The sequence below is a fragment of the Leuciscus leuciscus genome (genome assembly GCF_965113295.1).
Source record: "Leuciscus leuciscus genome assembly, chromosome: 8".
NCBI classification, from domain to species: Eukaryota; Metazoa; Chordata; class Actinopteri; order Cypriniformes; family Leuciscidae; genus Leuciscus; species Leuciscus leuciscus.
In genome coordinates, this window is record NC_138732.1 from 6,495,439 (window position 1) to 6,515,412 (window position 19,974).

Sequence of the window (19,974 nt, forward strand, 5' to 3'; positions counted from 1 at the left end):
GATATTTACACCACAAAACTCACCTCTAACGAGGAAAATGTAAAAAAAAAAAAAAAAGAGAACAATTCTCATTAATATAACATTTATAAAAATACATACTGAAATTGAAACATGTACAATGGTAGTATTTATACATTTATCCATTTTTAAATTATGCTAAATAAAGCCATCCTTTTACACTTATGTAAAAATATGAAATTGCAGTAATACTAATCAAATCATAATTATCATTGTAATAATTGTGTTTAAATTTTTTTTTTTTTTATTCTGTAACATTACAATAAAGAAAATGTAGGAAGTGTGTTACTTCTTGTCACAATGCAAAAAAAAGAAAAAAGAAAAAAAAAGAGAAGTCCTCATACAAAATAAATTCTTCATACAAAATATAATTTCTTTTGATTTTGAGGTGAAATGTCATGACAGGTTTTGTGAGATTCACTAATCTGTATCACTCTTGTTGCTGTTGCTGTAGTTTAGTAAATACATGGAGATTCATGTATGAAAAGCTCACCAGGACATTGTTCTACTACACTAATGCTCTTCTGTCCATCACTGACGTGGTTCTTCACACTACAGCTGATGTCTCCATGAGTTGTGTCATTCAGCTCAATGCTGGTGTTTCCATCCATCAGTGGATCTCCATTCAGAGTCCAGCTGTAGATGAGCGGATCCCCGTCAGAAGAGCAGGACACTGACTTCACCCCACTGGAGGAGCAGATGATTGACACTTCCACTGAGCCAATAGGAGCTGGAGGGCGGGACACATGACAGTCACATGACAGTACAGTCACAACTCAATTTCAAGACATTTTTAACCACATTTATTGCTGCGATAATAGCTGGACATCACTGAATTAAACACGCAGAATAGGTTATTCATGTGACAACAATGTAGCAAATTACTGTTTTAAATGCTTTCATATACTACTTTGAAACAGTGGGCAATATACAGTGAGCAACTAGTTTTCATAGTCTTAGTACATGGAAAGTTCAGATGCTTTTGACTAAATAATAATATTAATAATAATAATAATAATATCAACCTTCACAGAGAATCCACTGATTCATTTGCATGAGAGTGAGATCATTGCAGATCATGAGATTGTAATGAGTCTGATGAGAGTTACTGTACCTTCAACTTTCACTTGAAGATCTGCATATGTTGCTGTGCCGTCTGAGCGAAAGAGTTCTAAAGTGTAATTCCCTGAATCTGCTCTGATCACACGGTTTATTATCAGAGTCCCATTAATGACTGTCACTTCAGTTCTGTTATTATAAAGATCACATTCGTTCTCAGTTTTACTGTCATTCTTTACTTTACAAACTGGATTATTTGTGTTGTTGTTTATTCTCTTTATTATCTTCAATTTATAATATTTTGCATCCACCATCGGCAGATTGAGTTTGTGATCCAGAGCAGCGTAACAGGGATCTTTCTGATCAAACCTGCAGTTAAACTCCATACCTGAAGAACAACACACACACACACACACACACACACACACACACACACACACACACACACACACACACACACACACACACACACACACACACACACACACACACACACACACACACACACACACACACACACACACACACACACACACACACACACACACACACACACACACACACACACACACACACACACACACACACACACACACACTCAGCTCAGTTCATCTGAAGTGAAGCTCATCTTCATCATAAACACAAATGATCAAATCTTTTCTCTAAGGAATTCTTCTCCTCATGAATTACTGAATATAACCATTACTGGAGATTTAACTTGGTTTAGTACGTAAAAAAAAGTTCAAGCCAGTCAAACTGTAAAATTTCTTTTAAAAAAATGTCTTGGTCTTTGTGTGACATCAGATTTAATGGAGAAACATGATTTGATGAATCCCCATATGATAATTTTATATAAATGAATGATTACATTTACAAAATATAAAACTTTTTTTGTACAATGACACTAAGAAACAAACACACTTCCTCTCACATTTTGTTAATCCTCCACAAATACACACTATATATAAGACCAGTAACACTAAGACTATAGATCACTGCAGACTGTTTTGGAAACACTGTTAATGTAATATTATATTACAGTGTTTTTATTTCAGAGATTGATGAGATTGAACAGCATTGTAAAGTTGACTCACATGCAGCAGTTTGCAGCAGCATCAGCATCAGTCCAAAGATGAACATCATTTCTCTAAAGTCCAGTTTCCAGAAGAGCCCAACGGCAGCAGAAGAGTGTGGATGAAGCTTCAGATGGGAACATGAGTGTCTGGACTTCAGTCTGTCTGTGTTCTGGCTCTCATGAAGCTCCTCACAGAGAGACTCACTCTGGACTGACACATGAGGAAATATCTGACCGCTTCACGAGAAAAGAGGAAGTTTCCTCATATGGGGGAAGGCAGATGATGAGTGCACTGAAATAGACCAAGTCTAACTAAAGACAGTGAAACTAGAAAGGTGTAAAAAGAAGTAACATTTTCAGGCACACTTCCAAGTCATACATTTGAAACAGCAAGTGGGAAGGTGATGTATAAGAAAAGAAAACATATATGCTTATGATTATCATGATTGTTCTTTTGTGATTAATCCTAAACATATTATTCTTGTATTAATCCATTTATGAATTATATTTTGGTCTATTATATCTTTTGATATCATATACTCATAGTTCATATACTTATCTTCACATATTCTATTCAAATAGACCTTTTGTTAGTAGTGTCACTGCTAAAAGTTGAGACATGTCCCTGCAAAGTCTGGTATCCGGTGTAATAGCAAAGGTGTCACTTATAGAATTAAGGCACAGAGAGTATTAATATTAAGTTCAGACATGAAGGCTTATTTGACTCGTTTTGCTTCTATAGTGTTAAAACTACAATGTTTAGCTACGCTGAATGTGATACCAAGAAACCAGAGCTGATTCTTATTAAATATATTTTTGACATGATTAACATATTCTTTAATGATCTGAACATAGGAATATTGGCAAGCTCATACATTGCTCTTGCATCTCTCACTGAGGGCTCTTCTTCTCTTCCTTTACTTGTATTTTTGTCGATGTTGTGTCTTTGACGGCACACTCCGCGACCCGTTGAGAAACACTGGTCTCTAAATAACCCCTGTGGAATAACCCACAGCGACAAATATAATACACAGTAGATCATGGCATCTTGATATAGGCCTACACTTTTCTTAGTGTCAGCGGTCTTGATACAACATGACAGATCCGCTCTGATACTGTGATCATTGTTAACCAGTACGATTCCTCAAACCAGCAGATTCATCAGTACAGAAGAAGCACAACTGACTCAAACTACTCCACACATCACATGCAATTTCATGTTTCACACACAGATGGTGGATGATACCCTATAGCTCTTTAGTGCAATTTTAAACAAATAAACTTTACTAAAATTAACACTGTAATAAAAGTCTATTTATGTTTAACAAATAAGTGTCAAAGACAGACACTTTCCTGGTTATTAGCGACATCTGCAGGAGGAAACTAGAGTTACAGCTGGACTCATTTACTACAATACATTGTTTCATATTTGATATCTATTTAAAGGCACACTATGTAAGATTTTTGGATCAAAATATCCCAAAATCACTAGAACAATGTTATATATTTTGTTGATTTGTGTAGGCTACTTACATTATCCCAAATGTTGCAGTTTTAACCAGGACACGGATCATGTCTGTGTATCGCCTATCATTTCTGGTTTAATACTGTATAAACCATGGAAACACCAAAGATGCTTTAATATATTATGTGTTTTATTAGACAGGTGAGCAACTGTTTGGATACATTCATATAGCCGCTGAGCGAACACACAGACTAGCATCATAACAACTTTCAACACACTCAAATCTAATATGATAAAACAGCGTTTCCCCACATACAGTATACTCTTGACCAGAAGAAGCGGAAGCGTGAGTGTCATAATAAAAGCTCCTCTGCTAAAGCCGTGGTGCATTGGGCCCGGCCCGCCCTGGCCTATAGTGAGTAGTGAGTGATTTTCATTTTAGCAGTTCAGCCAATAAGCAGCCCGAGGAAAGATTTGAGTGAAAGCTTCTCAGCCAATCAGCGGCTTCTACCCCACGTGTGGACTCTTAAGCCTGCCCACAGGCTGCATCGTCACCAGCAAGTGATCCAATGAAATGAATGACGTTGGCGCACAAGCTTTAAAGCAAGCTCAGGAGAAAAGAAGCTTGTTTTCATTTAAATTCAACAAGAAACGCTCCGTGGAGCAGGAGGAGGAAACTCTTGCCATTTTAAGTAACGCGGTTACAAGTGACGAGTTACCACCCTGCTCGACCGCCCTCTCCCCATCAAGTCCTCCCGTAGCCACACAGGTAGGCTACTGAGTCGCTGTCCTCAGTGCCGCAGAAAAGCGCTGAAACGGAGATGAAGGGGAAACTGTTTTTTTTGGGGGGTTTATTTTAACTGGCCCATCCAGTTTTCTGGAGGCCCACCTACAATCAAAATCCTGGCGCCGCTAGTGCTCTCCTCTCGAGACGTGTGTCGCGCTCGTCTCTCATTAGTAATCTCTCCAGCGGCCTCGTTACGCTACAACGGCTTTCGTAATGTTAATAAATCTTTAATACATTACTGGTCATCCATGAATATGATTTCTGCCCGAGTCCCGTCATATACCTCTGCACCTCTAAAGACACCTCTGTCAAGCTCCTGAAGTTTGCAGACGACACTACTGTTATCGGACTCATCCGGAACGGTGACGAGTCTGCGTACAGACAGGAGGTGGAGCAGCTGGCTCTTTGGTGCAGTTATAACAACCTGGAGCTGAACACGCTCAAAACAGTGGAGATGATCGTGGACTTCAGGAGAAACCCCCCTGCACTCCCTTCACTCACCATCATGGACAGCACTGTGACTGCAGTAGAGTCATTCAGGTTCCTGGGCACCACCATCTCTCAGGATCTGAAGTGGGACACTCACATAGACTCTATTGTGAAGAAAGCCCAACAGAGACTGTACTTCCTGCGTCAGCTGAGGAAATTCAACCTGCCACAGGAGCTGCTCGTACAGTTCTACTCAGCTGTCATCCAGTCCATCCTCTGCACTTCCATCACCGTCTGGTTCGGCTCTGCTACCAAAACCGACCTCCGTAGACTACAGCGGATAGTTCGGACTGCTGAGCGAATCACTGGCACTACCCTTCCCACACTCAAAGTACTGCACTCATCCAGAGTGAGTAAAAGGGCTCGCAAAATCACTCTGGACCCGTCACACCCAGCACACTCTCTGTTTGAACTGTTACCGTCTGGTCGACGCTACAGAGCACCGAGCACAAAAACAACCAGACACAGGAAAAGTTTCTTTCCCCAGGCCATCTACCTCATGAACACTTAAATGTTCCCCTACTGTGGAACAAACATGTGCAATACTTCCCTCAGACATTTCATAATAGCACCTTATAACTTTATATATATTTATAATTTATAATCTTTTTATTTTATTTTTTCTATTTTTTTTATTTTATTTTTTATTTATACCTGTTACTTGTCACTTGTCTTGTCACTTTGTATTGTATGTGTACTGGAAGCTACTGTCACCAAGACAAATTCCTCGTATGCGCAAGCATACTTGGCAATAAAGCTCTTTCTGATTCTGATTCTGATTCTGATTCTGATTCTGATATTCTCCACCGGCTGTAAAAGTGAAGACAAGAACTCCCATGATCCCGTGAAATCAAGGCGTCATTAAGCTACGCCTCTAGTGGCGAAAAATTACATAGTGTGCCTTTCATTTTTTATATAGCCTATATTGCAAACTTCTAAATATTCAAATTTGAATAATGTGCACTTTCTGTTAATTAAAATGAAAATTATATATATATAAAAAAATATATATAAAAAATAAAATGAGCTAGCATCTTTTGACAGCAAAAGGTTTAATTTCGAATAGTTTAATTTTCATTTACTTAACTTTATACCAAAAAGTTCATCTTAACAGTGTCAACACAGACTCAATTTACAATTCTTAAAGAATATTTATTAATATTATAATGACAAAGATCTGGTAAAGATAAATGCAGATGTGAACATATGATCTTCACCGATGGGAATGACAGTACATTCCCTTCTGTTATTCCCTCCAGACATATCACACATTGGCTACTCATTGTTTGTTTGTTTTATGCTTTATTGTAAAATTTGGATATGTGATTTAGACAGACTATGTGATTTATATATAACACAAGCTCATGTAGTCTGTGTCATCATTAAGCTATATCTGAATACATTGTCATGACCACTAACATATTTTGTGATTTGGGGTCTCAACTCGCCTGTAATTAGTCATGTGTGTATTTGGTTGCTGTATAGTAAAACCATTGTAAAGGGCTGCCAGTGACAGAATGTTGTACCCCTAAAGGTAAAACTTTTTCCAAAAAAAAATATTCCTGACTGATTTATTAACAACAATTCACCTACAGAACATAACACAATCCATTTTAACTTTTAACAATCAACTAAAAACTAAATATTGCACAAACTAGCCTAATTATAGTAAATGCACTACAGTTCAAAAGTTTGGGGTTGGTAAGATTCTTAATGTTTTTGAAAGAAGTCTCTTCTGTATTTATTTGATCAAAAATACAGTAAAAACAGCAATATTTTGAAATGTTATTACAATTTAAAATAATCTATCTGTTCCCTTTCAAGGGAACTCCCGTTGCGTCGAAAAGCTGACGCTATGGGAACACTTTGCGTGATGACGTCTTGAAGCACATGTAAAATCAGTCCAATGGTGTGGCGGAACGTCAGAGGCGGGTGACGTCACGTACCAGGAAGCTATAAAAGCCGGCCCGAAACAGAAAACGAAAGCTTTCTGAGTCTTCAGTTGCGTTCTGTGTTGAATCTGTCCTTGTTATTTGGTGTTGTCTGTCTATATTATATATATATATATTCAGTATGGCGAGCAAGCAGCAGTTTAGAGTGTGTGTCCATCCCTGCCCGCGTTATTTAACGGGAGGTGATACTCACACTCTTTGTGTTGTTTGTTTGGGTGAGGAGCATGCCCAGTCAGCACTCGAGGGTGGTGACTGTGTGCATTGCGACGCGCTTCCATTGCGCACGCTCCGATCCCGCTTGGCTCGGTTCAATCCCGATCGCGTTCCCCAGGGCTCGGGTCCCGCCGCGGTTGAGGCTCGGCGGCGATCTCAGACCTGGGGTTCGCAAATGGATCTGTCAGTGGATGTTGAGACGGGCTCTGCCTTATCTCAGCATCAATCTGACAGATCCAGTGCCTCTCATCAGGGTGTGGAAGCACGCATTGCGGTTTCTTCCCCCCCCGATAGAGGCACCAATACTGCAACTGTCCAGCTCTGAGGAGTTGGATGTTGTGAGTATTGAAGCTGAGTCTGAGGATTCGCCACCTCAGTCTCATGCGTTTGAGGAACTGCTCGATGTTATTACTAGAGCAGTTGACAGACTATCTATTGAGTGGCCAGAGGATAGGCAGGACGTTCGTTCGAAAAGTAAGCTCGACGAACGCTTCCTGCCATCTCGTACACAGCCTCAGCGAAGAAGCCTTCCGTTTTTCCCCGATCTCCACACCGAGGTGTCGAAATCGTGGGGAAAACCGGTTTCATACAGAGTGTATGCACCACAAACATCCCACTATTCTTCCATTCACAAATATAAAGAATATGGTTATGGGGAGATGCCGAAGGTGGAGGAGACGCTTGCGAGCTATCTCTCTCCAGCAACGGCATCTTCCCTGAAAGCTCCTTCACTTCCCTCTAAGCCAGTAAAATTCACATCATCTCTGGTTCATAAATCGTATGCAGCCGCTGGTCAAGCTGCAGCGTGTCTGCATACGATGTCTATTATGCAAGCCTATCAGGCAGAATTATTGGGGGATTTAGAGGAGGGCGGGGGAATTGGTCCTGACACAGTGGCTGAACTACGCAGAGCCACAGATCTGTCTCTCAGGGCCACCAAGGAGACCGCTAAATCAATCGGGCGGTCTATGGCAGCCCTGGTGGCCACTGAGAGGCATCTGTGGCTCAATTTGAGCGATATAAAAGAGAAAGAAAAGCACGTTCTCTTAGATGCTCCGGTTTCCACTGTTGGTATATTTGGTGATGCAGTAAACAGTGCGGTAGCTAAATCTCAGGAAGCTGCTAAACAGGCAGCTGCATTACAAAAACTTCTCCCCCGCCGTTCTTTCATTGAGGCTGCTGAGCGGGAGCAGCCTCACTCCTCTAAAAAGAGCGCTGAACATCGTGCCACTCAAAAACAGAGTGTGTCCTCTCGTGCTCCCCCACAAAAATCTCGGGGACACGGAGGGCGCTCTCAAACCCAGCAGTCTTCGAGGGGTAAAACGGATCTGCGGACCGTTATTACCGCCAAGAAGGCTGCTGGGAAAAAGTCCTGATGTCTGAGGGCTCAGGACAAATGAGGGTAGTCCCCCCGAAGCAGAGCGGTTAACACCTCTTTTCACGGTGCCCGTCTCTCTTCGGTGCCCTCAGGGGACCGTTCTGCCAACCCTGCCACCTCTGGTGTTACAGGGCGCAGCGGTCTCCGGCGAGCACATATCTCAAGGTCCACCCGGAAACGTAGTGGCCTCGGGATGCCCGCCCCCTCTGAGGAGGGTGCTAGAGCAGTCTGTTTGGTCGTTCCCTGCCGGTGCGCCGTTACAGGGCGACGAACCGACTACTCAACAGCAGGAGAAAAATACGGTGCCGTCTCTCTTCGGTGCCCTCAGGGGACCGTTCTGCCAACCCTGCCGCCTCCGGTGTTACAGGGCGCAGCGGTCTCCGGCGAGCACATATCTCAAGGTCCACCCGGAAACGTAGTGGCCTCGGGATGCCCGCCCCCTCTGAGGAGGGTGCTGGAGCAGTCTGTTTGGTCGTTCCCTGCCGGTGCGCCGTTACAGGGCGACGAACCGACTACTCAACAGCAACAAAATCCAGAAACCAGTCTTGAGAGACTGGTACCTCTAGTAGAATCTTTGACAGCGTGGAAGCTACTGTCAAATGTTTCTCGTTGGGTCCTGCAGACCGTGGAAAAAGGGTATTAGATACAATTCTATTAACGCCCACCGCGGTTTATGGGGGTCCTGCCCACAGTGGTGGGCCCCGAGCAGGTTCTGGTTATGGAACAGGAAGTAAACACTCTGTTAGAGAAAGGGGCCATAGAATATGTACCCCCCTCCAACAGGGAAACCGGGTTTTACAACCGGTACTTCATAGTTCCAAAAAAGGACGGGGGATTGCGTCCCATTTTAGATCTTCGAGTTCTGTACGAGTACATGCAGCTCAAGTTCAAAATGTTAACCTTGAGACAAATCGTGCCACAGATCAGGTCCGAGGACTGGTTTGTCACGATAGACCTCAAGGACGCATATTTCCATCCGTCCGTGTCGTTGGAAGTTCCTGAGGTTTGCTTTCGGGGGCAAAGCATACCAATATCGAGTTCTTCCATTCGGCCTGGCTTTATCACCCCGCACTTTCACCAAATGCGTGGATGCAGCTCTGGCGCCTCTGCGCCTCCGGGGTATTCGCATCACGAACTACATCGACGATTGGTTGATTTTAGCTCAGTCGCATTAGATGCCGGTTCAACATCGAGATGTTGTTCTCGCCCATATGAAAGAGTTGGGGTTACGGCTGAACGCCAAGAAGAGTGTGCTTTCTCCATTTTAGAGGACCACTTTTTTAGGCGTGGTTTGGGATTCAGTGTCGATGCAGGCGCGCCTGTCATCGCCACGCTTCGATTCCATCCTGGCAGCTGTGAGAAGTGTAAAGCTAGGCCAGCTACTCACTGTCAAACAGTTCCAGAGACTGTTGGGTCTCATGGCAGCAGCTTCCAACGGGATACCTTTTGGACTGCTGCACATGAGGCCCCTGCATTGGTGGCTCAGGACCAGAGGGTTTTTCCCCGAGGGGCAACCCATTTCGCACAATCAAGGTCACGCGGTGATGCCTACGTGCCTTGGTTATGTGGAAGAAACCTTGGTTCCTGTCCCAGGGCCCAGTGCGGGGAGCTCCTTGTCGTCGCAAACTGCTAACGACGGATGCTTCCCTCACGGGTTGGGGAGCGATCCTGTGGGTCGCTCATCTCAAGGTCTGTGGGAAGACCATCATCGTTCCTGGCATTCTATAGCCTAGAGATGTTAGCTGTCTTCCGGGCTCTGAGGAGCTTTATCACAGGTCTCAGGGGACACCATGTGTAGTACATACGGACAACACGTCGGTAGTCGCCTATATCAAGGGGGTTTGCGCTGGCATGCCATATCCTCTTGTGGTCCCAGGGGAAGTTGCTGTCACTCAAGGCAGCCTACATCCCCGGGGTCCAGAATATAGGAGCAGACACTCTGTCGAGACAGGGGCAGAGGCCCGGGGAATGGTGGCTCCACCCCCGAGGTGGTGGAGCTGATATGGAAATTATAAGTGGATCTGTTTGCGTCTCGAGAGACGTCTCACTGTCCACTTTGGTTCTCCTTCACGCATCCAGCTCCTCTGGGACTGGATGCTATGGTACAGACGTGGCCGAGGCTACGTCTGTACGCCTTTCCCCCAGTTGCTCTGCTCCCGGGAGTTCTGGAAAGAGTTCGCAGGGACCGGGTTTCCCGATTTTGTGTCCCTCCTCGACGGGCATCCTCTGGAGTTACCCGTCAGGAGGGACCTTCTGTCCCAGGCAGAGGGCTCGATATTTCACCCTCGGCCAGAACTGTGGAACCTGTGGGCTTGGCCTCTGAGGGGGCCCAGCTCATAGAGTCAGGTCTCTCAACCGAGGTTGTTGAGACCATTCTACAGTCCAGAGCTCCCTCCACGAGGAAACTTTATGCCCTGAAGTGGAGAGTATTCACTTCTTGGTGTAGTGACCGTCGGTTGGACCCAGTCCACTGCCCAATTGGTACAGTGCTGGAGTTCCTGCAGGAACGGTTCACTGCAGGTCTGACCCCGTCCACTTTAAAGGTCTATGTGGCGGCCATAGGTGCTTACCACAGTCCTTTGGGTGGAATGTCTGTGGGGAAAGACCCCTTGGTATCTCGTTTCCTTCGTGGCACTTGGAGGTCCTCCTCCCTTTCGAAATCGGACCAGGAGGCGAATCATTTGCTTTGCCCTGTTCGGGCGTTAGACGCGTATGTCCACAGAGCTGCCCTGTGGCGTAAAAGTGACTTTTGCTCCCCTAACAAGGGAGGTCCAGTGTCTAAGCAAAGGATGAGCAAGTGGGTGGTTGAGACTATCTCACTGGCTTATGAGGCGGCTGGACAGCCTTCTCCTTTGGCTGTCCGGTCGCTCTCTACTAGGAGTATGGCGGCCTCTAAGGCCCTTATATCAGGAGTATCGTTACAGGACGTCTGTGATGCGGCAGGCTGGTCCTCACCGCACACCTTCGTCAGGTTCTACTCTCTGGATTTAGACTCTACTCTAGGGTCTCATGTTTTGTCTTCTTAGTGCTGCTCACATGATTACACACAGGACAGACATTTGTAGCTATGGAGGCGTTGGTATAGACGTTCCCATAGCGTCAGCTTTTCGACGCAACGGGAGTTCCCTTGAAAGGGAACGCCTCGGTTACGACTGTAACCTCGGTTCCCTGAAGAGGGAACGAGCGTTGCGTCGCCTTGCCATATCTCCTTCATGCCTGTCAGCGCGACTTCAGACTTTACGAAGCTTTCGTTTTCTGTTTCGGGCCGGCTTTTATAGCTTCCTGGTACGTGACGTCACCCGCCTCTGACGTTCCGCCACACCATTGGACTGATTTTACATGTGCTTCAAGACGTCATCACGCAAAGCGTTCCCATAGCGTCAGCTTTTCGACGCAACGCTCGTTCCCTCTTCAGGGAACCGAGGTTACAGTCGTAACCGAGGCGTTTTCTATGTGAATAAATAGTAAACTACTTTATTACTGGGATCAAAGCTGAATTTTCAGCATCATTACTCCAGTCTTCAGTGTCACATGATCCTTCAGAAATCATTCTAATATGATGATTTGATGCTCAATAAACATGTCAGATTATTAACAATGTTGAATACAGTTTACATTTACATTTATTCATTTAGCAGACGCTTTTATCCAAAGCGACTTACAAATGAGAACAATAGATGCAGTTAAACTAACAGTAAACCCAGTTGGGCCTGCCAGCACGCATGTGGCTAAACGTGTTAAACATCTTCAAAAAAACTGCAAATGCAAGCAGAAGTGTAAAAGCACGGATAGCAAAACCCCAGACATCACAAAACCAAGACATGATCAAGAGCAACAGTTTTAAATTCAAGTTAATTTTTTTTGCACTTTTCACAATACATATTTCAAAGCAGCTTTACAGAAAATGCTTGTTTTAATGTTACAATTTAGGAAATATTCTGTTATCAGCCAGAGATGAGTGTGTACAGTAATATGGCAGTAATATACAGCTTTAATATAGTACATGTTAGTTATATAACTTCATGTTTTCAGTTAAGCTGACAGCATATATGGCAGCTATTACAACTTGTGCTTAACGATTACAATATAATGATAATATTAAAATATTATAGGATAATATCTGAAAGTTTGGCATGTCGATCCAAAGTTGCCATCATCTGAAATCTTCGCAATTGTTGGCGTCGCCTGAAAACATTGTAGAAACAGGAAAGCAAAAGGAGGAGATTCTCATAGATGTGCTGAGATCTGATGCTGGTCTCATGAATCTTCTGCTGTGTGTTCATGTTCTTCTCTATATCTTCTCATTCTCAGTTTTTGATCGTCCTGTTTTCTTTCTAAAAGCATCACATTATCATCATCTCTTAATATTTGCATGTTAAATCCACAATGATGATGATAAATGTCTCTCACCTGACGTGTGTCTCATGTAGATGTGAAACCCTCCTAACAGACCAAACAGAACCATCATCTGAAAACACCAGACCAGCACAAACACCACAGACTCTGGACACATTGAAAACAACAATTAGAAAGAAAACCAATCCATCATGTTTCCTGTAGCGCAGTGGTTCTCAAACTTTTTCGGTAATTCCCCACTTTGGACAAGGGGGAATTTTCAAGCCCCACCTGCCCCCATCGCCCCAACATGCTAAAGACATAAAATGTTCAAATGTATTGAATTAACAAATAGTATCAGTATAGTAACAAGTTATATCTAAATACAAACTGACTATCTACATCAAATAACAGCAAGTTCAAAAATTAAATAAAATAAAAGTGCAGCTGTGTCATAATTTTCATGAAATTCAAAAATAGAGAAAATAAAAGTGCAGCTGTGTCAAAATTTGTATCAAGTTCAAAAATAGAAAAGCAATAAAAGTGCCACTTTGCAATCTGTTAAAAAAGAAAAGAAGATAAATCCATTTGGCAAGACAGGTCTATTTATCCCTGCATTAGTGGCTAAAATGAGCCTGTTTTGCATTGCACAATTAATTTATTGCCCACACTAGCCTGCTACCCATCGGCACGAAACATAGATATAGCTACACATATATCTATGGGCGCGAAAGTTTGTTCCGCTAATATTAATATGCCGACGTCACGTCAACCATTATTTTGGGGGTGGGGAGGGGAATTCCTGTAATACTTGGTGTCGCTCCCGGGGGTGATCGGTCTAGTAAGCGGCAACACACAGCTATAGATAGATTTACGATGACGTCACATTTCTCCCGCAACTCCTTACGGCGCCATCTTGTGTGTCAAGTGGGTCAAGCGTTTGTGTTACGGAGCATGATAATATCCTGAATCGGCATTATTCCGAACATGAAAATCATACGATTGTTCTCCGTTTGGCTGGAGTTAATGTTCAGTGCTGCTCTTGTGAACATTTAGAGGTTTTGTGCTCTGGAGATGTGACACTTTATCTAATAATTTCCAAGATGGGCTAGCTAAATGCGCTAGCTCTCATCGGCTGTCAAATCGCTGTACCCAGGCGGCTGCTATCGACACAGCCCTTGAGAGGTGTTGGCTGGGCAGAAGCACACTCTGACGATTGTCCACCTTCATCACTTTCTCTGTGGCCACATCAGCTGGTCGAGCCAGAGGCAGAGGCTACACCTGGAGCACATCGCTCCGTGCCTCTGCTCTCCATCTCTCTCCTACACTAAATTAGTTCGGAGCGTTGTGTTGTTGTTGTTTTTTTTACCCAGATGGTGTTGTCTTGACACTGAGTCTACCGTATAATAAGGGCTGTGCAGATATCAGCCGCCTGGCTACAGCGATGTGAACCGTCAATGCAGGGCTCCAGACTAACTTTTCCACGAGGGAGAGAGAGCAAGACAGCGCTTAATTTGGAGACGGTGAAGTCTTGTTTACACTTTCGCCTGGCTCCGAAGAGAGAGGGAGTGCGCGCGCGCGACCGGCTCTCTCTCTCTGCTCGTTCTTTCAGTTAAACATGCGCCCAGTTCATCTACATTACTCACCGATCAAATAAGACTTTGGCGGGACAAAAATTCACTTTGTCGGGCGCTAAAACAAGTTCAATGCAGGAGAATTCATGCGTGAATTTAACTGAGTAGTACATGACCATGCACTCGCACAAATGCGACCACATACAATTTTAACTCGCACATTCTCATCATATCTTGCCTTGCAAACATCGTCTAATGTGTCCCTGTAAATAACCTTCACCTTGTCGCCAGGTTTGGAGGAATTTGTCATCGTTATCTCAACACAAAAGAGTCAAAAATACTTTATATTAACTGGCTTTCTATTAATGCAGGACAGTGAATGAGCCGTGTCTCCCAGTGGCTTACTGACAGCTTTGACACACAACATGGCGGCGCGCCGCAGAGGATAATGGGTAATTCGAGAAACGGAAACCCATCTATAAGGACGGTTTGCTCTCACACGCGCTGCATTTATAGTCAAACAAACACACACACACACAAACACATGTGCGCGCAGTCACTCTCTAGTCTAGTGCGCGATTCCGGGAGATTGGATCTCATTTGCGGGCGTCAAGGATCCGCTATCAATATGCGGGAGACTCCCGGAACTTCCGGAACAGTTGGGATGTCTGGATAAAGATATAAAGGCATAAAAAGGAAAATTTCCTCTCGTTTGGCGCGCCCCACCTGTCACGTCTCTATTCCCCACCAGTTTGAGAACCACTGATGTAGCGTGTTCTTTCAAACTTGTAACATGTTCTTATTTAAGAACTTTAACAACTAAAAGCAAAGTAAATTAGTTCAAAAATAATTTTAGCTTCAGAACAGCCAGTGTCCCCCTCTCACTGCCATCATTATTATTACTAGGTTTATTTGTAATTTGCAGTATGTGCAGTAGTTCAACACACACACATCAATGGAGAAAATGCTCCAGAGCTCTGAGTGAGGGTGAGATGCATACCGGATGGGAAACTCCCAACATGTCCTGATGTCTGTGTGCTATTGGTCAGTGTAGAGGTCATACGAGAGGTCACAGCTGCAGTTGTTGTTCCTGTAATAAAACACCACTGCAGAATCACCTGCATTCTCTATCAACCAATTAACTTAAAACACGTCAACACAAATTACTGCTAATCATTTTGAAGAAACATTGCTCAGTTAAGGGAATCAATTTGTCTGAATCTCAGAAAACCTTTCAAGGACACACACGGGTCACCCTTCACTTCAAAATCAAAAGCAAAACTGTAAATAGTAAGTCATATTTTGCATAGTGTTTCACTGCCTGTTTTAGGGGCATTGAACCAATTTCATTGTGATATTTACACCACAAAACTCACCTCTAACGAGGAAAATGTAAAAAAAAAAAAAATACATACTGAAATTGAAACATGTACAATGGTAGTATTTATACATTTATCCATTTTTAAATTATGCTAAATAAAGCCATCCTTTTACACTTATGTACAAATATGCAATTGCAATTGCACTTGTTATAATTGTGTTTACAATTATTTATTTATTTTTTATCATTAAAATAAAGAAAATTTAGAAAGTGTATTACTTCGTCACAATGCAAAAAGAAAAAAGAAAAAAGAAAAAAGAGAAGTCCTCATAAAAATAAATTCTTCATACAAAATATAATTTCTTTTGATTTTGGGGTGAAATGTCATGCCAGGTTTTGTGAGATTCACTCATCTGTATCACTCTTGTTGCTGTTGCTGTTGTTTAGTAAATACATGGAGATTCATGTATGCAAAGCTCACCAGGACATTGTTCTACACTAATGCTCCTCTGTCCGTGACTGACGTGGTTCTTCACACTACAGATGATGATGTCTCCATGAGTTGTGTCATTCAGCTCAATGCTGGTGTCTCCATCCATCAGTGGATCTCCATTCAGAGTCCAGCTGTAGATGAGCTGATCCCCGTCAGAAGAGCAGGACACTGACTTCACCCCACTGGAGGAGCAGATGATTGACACATTCACTGAGCCAATAGGAGCTGGAGGGCGGGACACATGACAGTACAGTCACAACTCAATTTCAAGACATTTTTAACCACATTTATTGCTGCGATAATAGCTGGACATCACTGAATTAAACATGCAGAATAGGTTATTCATGTGACAACAATGTAGCAAATTACTGTTTGAAATGCTTTCACAAACTACTTTGAAACAGTGGGCAATATACAGTAAGCAACTAGTTTTCAATTCTGAAAATAGTCTTAGTACATGGAAAGTTCAGATGCTTTTGACTAAATAATAATAATATAATTATTAATAATAATAATAATAATAATATCAATATTCACAGAGATTCCACTGATTCATTTGCATGAGAGTGAGATCATTGGAGATCATGAGATTGTAATGAGTCTGATGAGAGTTACTGTACCTTCAACTTTCACTTGAAGATCTGCAGGAATTACTGTGCCGTCTGAGCGATCGAGATGTAAAGTGTAATTCCCTGAATCTGCTCTGATCACACGGTTTATTATCAGAGTCCCATTAATGACTGTCACTTCAGGTCTGTTACTATAAAGATCACATTCGTTCTCAGTTTTACTGTCATTCTTTACTTTACAATCTGGATCATCTGTGTTGTTTATTTTCTTTACTATCTTTAGTTTATAATTTCTTGCATCCACCATCTGCAGATTGAGTTTGTGATCCAGAGCAGCGTAACAGGGATCTTTCTGATCAAACCTGCAGTTAAACTCCATACCTGAAGAACAACACACACACACACACACACACACACACACACACACACACACACACACACACACACACACACACACACACACACACACACACACACACACACACACACACACAGAGAGAGAGAGAGAGAGAGAGAGAGAGAGAGAGAGATCAACATACATACAGAGAGTGTTACTGCTGATGTAAATATTTCTCTCATCATAAACTAAAATCAGACACAAATTACACAAACATTCACAGAATTAAAGAAGATGAAATGAATCAGACTCTTGATCTGATCTCACTGAAACATCTGAGCTCAGTTCATCTGAAGTGAAGCTCATCTTCATCATAAACACAAATGTTCAAATCCTTTCTCTAAGGAATTACTGTCCTCATGAATTACTGAATATAACCATTACTGGAGATTTAACTTGGTTTAGTATGTAAAAAAAAAGTTCAAGCCAGTCAACTTGTAAAATTTCTTTAAAAAAAATGTCTTGGTCTTTATGTGACATCAGATTTAATGGAGAAACATGATTTGATGAATTCTCATATGATAATTTTATATAAATTAATGATTACATTTACAAAATATAAAACTTTTTTTGTACAATGACACTAAGATTCAAACACACTTCCTCTCACATTTTGTTAATCCTCCACAAATACACACTATATATAAGACCAGTAACACTAAGGGCCCTATTTTAACGATCTGAAACGCAAGTGTCAAAGCGCAAAGCGCAAGTAACTTTGTGGGCGGGTCTCGGCGCTGTTGCTATTTTCCCGGCGGGATAAATGACTCTTGCGCCAGGCGCAAATCTAAAAGGGGTTGGTCTGAAGTAGCTTCATTATTCATAGGTGTGGTTTGGGCGTAACGTGAAATAAACCAATCAGAGCGTCATCTCACATTCCCTTTAAGAGCAGATGCGCTTTTTCCATAGCGGATTGCTATTGTAACGGCGGATTTGCCAGGCGCGCGCCAGCAGCGGTTCACAGCCAAGGAGAGCAACGCTCTCGTCACGGCCGTAAAAGAGAGAAGTTAAGCCCTCATTATGCTTCTGCGTCAACTCCACGGCGTAGCTACGCCGTCACTCCAACGGCGTCGTGACCGTTTTATGGTTCTGCGTCGGGTTGCGTTGCATCGCGGTGCATTTCACCGCCAGAACGCTAGGGGAGTGGTGTGGTTCGCGAATCTCTTTCCTAGTTTGTTTTGGTTCCATGCGCCGGTTCCGCTTTTTCATTTCCGACAATGGCGAGCGAAAGAGAGAGAGTGTTGCTGCAGCTGGAGCTAATGTTTTTAAAAGAAGTCTCTTCTGCTCACCAAGGCTGTGTTTAGTATATAAAAAACAATAAAACAAAACATATTTTATGACAATTTAAAATGACTGTTTTCTATTTTAATATATTTTACTCCAGAAATTATGCATAATCTGACCAATCACAGCCCCTGCGGTCTGCGTCACCGCGACGCGTAGTTACAATTTTTTGGAGGTGCACGTCAAGCTACGGCGGAGGGGTCGCGTCGAGGTTCGCGTCGACGCAGAGGGGTCCGCGGGGGTACGCCGTCGATTCGACGCAGAAGCATAAAACAGGCTTTACATTGAAATGGAGAAATCCACCCAAATTAACTTCGGTTAATTTGGGTAAATGTGTAAGCTAGATGTATGCTTTTATAATAAATTGTTTATCTATCTATCTATCTATCTATCTATCTATCTATCTATCTATCTATCTATCTATCTATCGTAATAATGTATGATTTGCAAAAATGAAAACTGCTGCTTCTGTGTAGATGAGAGAATCAAAGTGCGCGTTGTGCACACGCTACATTGATTATGGCCAAGCATGCGCCCTTAAAATAGCCTATGAATAACATGCGCAACGCGCCACTGACTTTAAACTATTTTTTCCTGGTTAGTGGCGCAATTGTTTTCTAAACCTGCAAAATAGCAAGAAGCAACGTTTGCGCCGGAACACGCCTCCTCTTTGCGCTGAACCGCCCCCGGGAGCGCAAGTGTATTTCTTAGTTAACCGACGTGCTTCTGTGGAGGGAAAAGTCCGCTTTGCGCGGGTGCAAAATAGGAATGATACATGCGTCGGTGTACAAAGTCACTTGCGCTGGGTGCAAGATAGGGCCCTAAGACTCAGAGGTGGGTAGTAACGAAGTACATTTACTTCGTTACATTTAGGCTACTTGAGTATTTTTTGGGAAAAATTTTACTTTTAAGAGTAGATTTGAATGTGGGTACTTATTACTTTTACTCGAGTACATTTCTAATGAAAAAAACTGTACTTTTACTTCGTTACGTTGGGCGACGTCCTTCTCGTTACTTTATTTTAATGCAATGTGTTGTTAAATGCGTAGTTTATTCCAAGCGCGATGTATCTTTTTTTTCTGGGCTTGAGCGATGCTCAATTCACAAATGAATCACTCTTTTGAGTCGATTCTGTTCAAAGACTTCATCAAACAAGTTGGTAGATCTGTCTAAATCGGTTCGCGAATCAGTTTGAATGATTCAGTTCCTGATTCTGTTCAGTTCCTGCACGCACTGAATCGTCTGAAGCGATTGCAATTCACACTCGACTCGGAGTCGTAACAGGAAGATTTAAGAACATCAAGAGCGTTGGATGAAGTGGCCGTGGACCTACAGTACAGTCAAGTGAGAGCAAATCTTCAAATGCATCATATATTTGCCAGCGATGAAGATCTTTATTAGTTGAACATCTTCGTAAGCTGTCTGTGAATGAATGATTCCACAGGACGATACATTCGATTTCATTTAACTCAGGTAATACATTTTACAACCAAACAGATTATTATGCCATGATAGCACTACTAGAAAGGATGACATTACCCGTTTTTTGGACATAATACATTAAT

General features: G+C 42.7%; 1 protein-coding gene and 1 long non-coding RNA gene across 9 annotated transcripts in view; one reads left to right on the forward strand and one right to left on the reverse strand.

Moving 5' to 3' along the window:
* The window catches only part of LOC309503994 (uncharacterized protein), a 44,491-nt gene that overhangs the window by 5,846 nt on the left and 18,671 nt on the right, over positions 1-19,974 (reverse strand). For 3 of the 8 annotated variants that reach the window (XM_082176929.1, XM_082176928.1, XM_082176932.1), the window contains 4 exons: positions 16,780-17,109; positions 16,148-16,384; positions 1,133-1,465; positions 512-748 (listed from right to left, as the gene is read on the reverse strand). In XM_082176929.1, coding sequence (XP_082033055.1) covers positions 512-748; positions 1,133-1,465; positions 16,148-16,384; positions 16,780-17,109 — 1,137 coding nt within the window. Of the gene's footprint in view, positions 1-511; positions 749-1,132; positions 1,466-15,345; positions 15,436-16,147; positions 16,385-16,779; positions 17,110-19,974 lie in introns of all 8 variants that reach the window. The other 5 variants (XM_082176931.1, XM_082176930.1, XM_082176934.1 and 2 more) reach the window with 3 other exon arrangements.
* LOC309504215 lies at positions 5,696-12,199 on the forward strand. The gene is made up of 2 exons (XR_014208025.1): positions 5,696-6,704; positions 11,879-12,199. It is a non-coding gene; the product is annotated as an uncharacterized lncRNA (long non-coding RNA).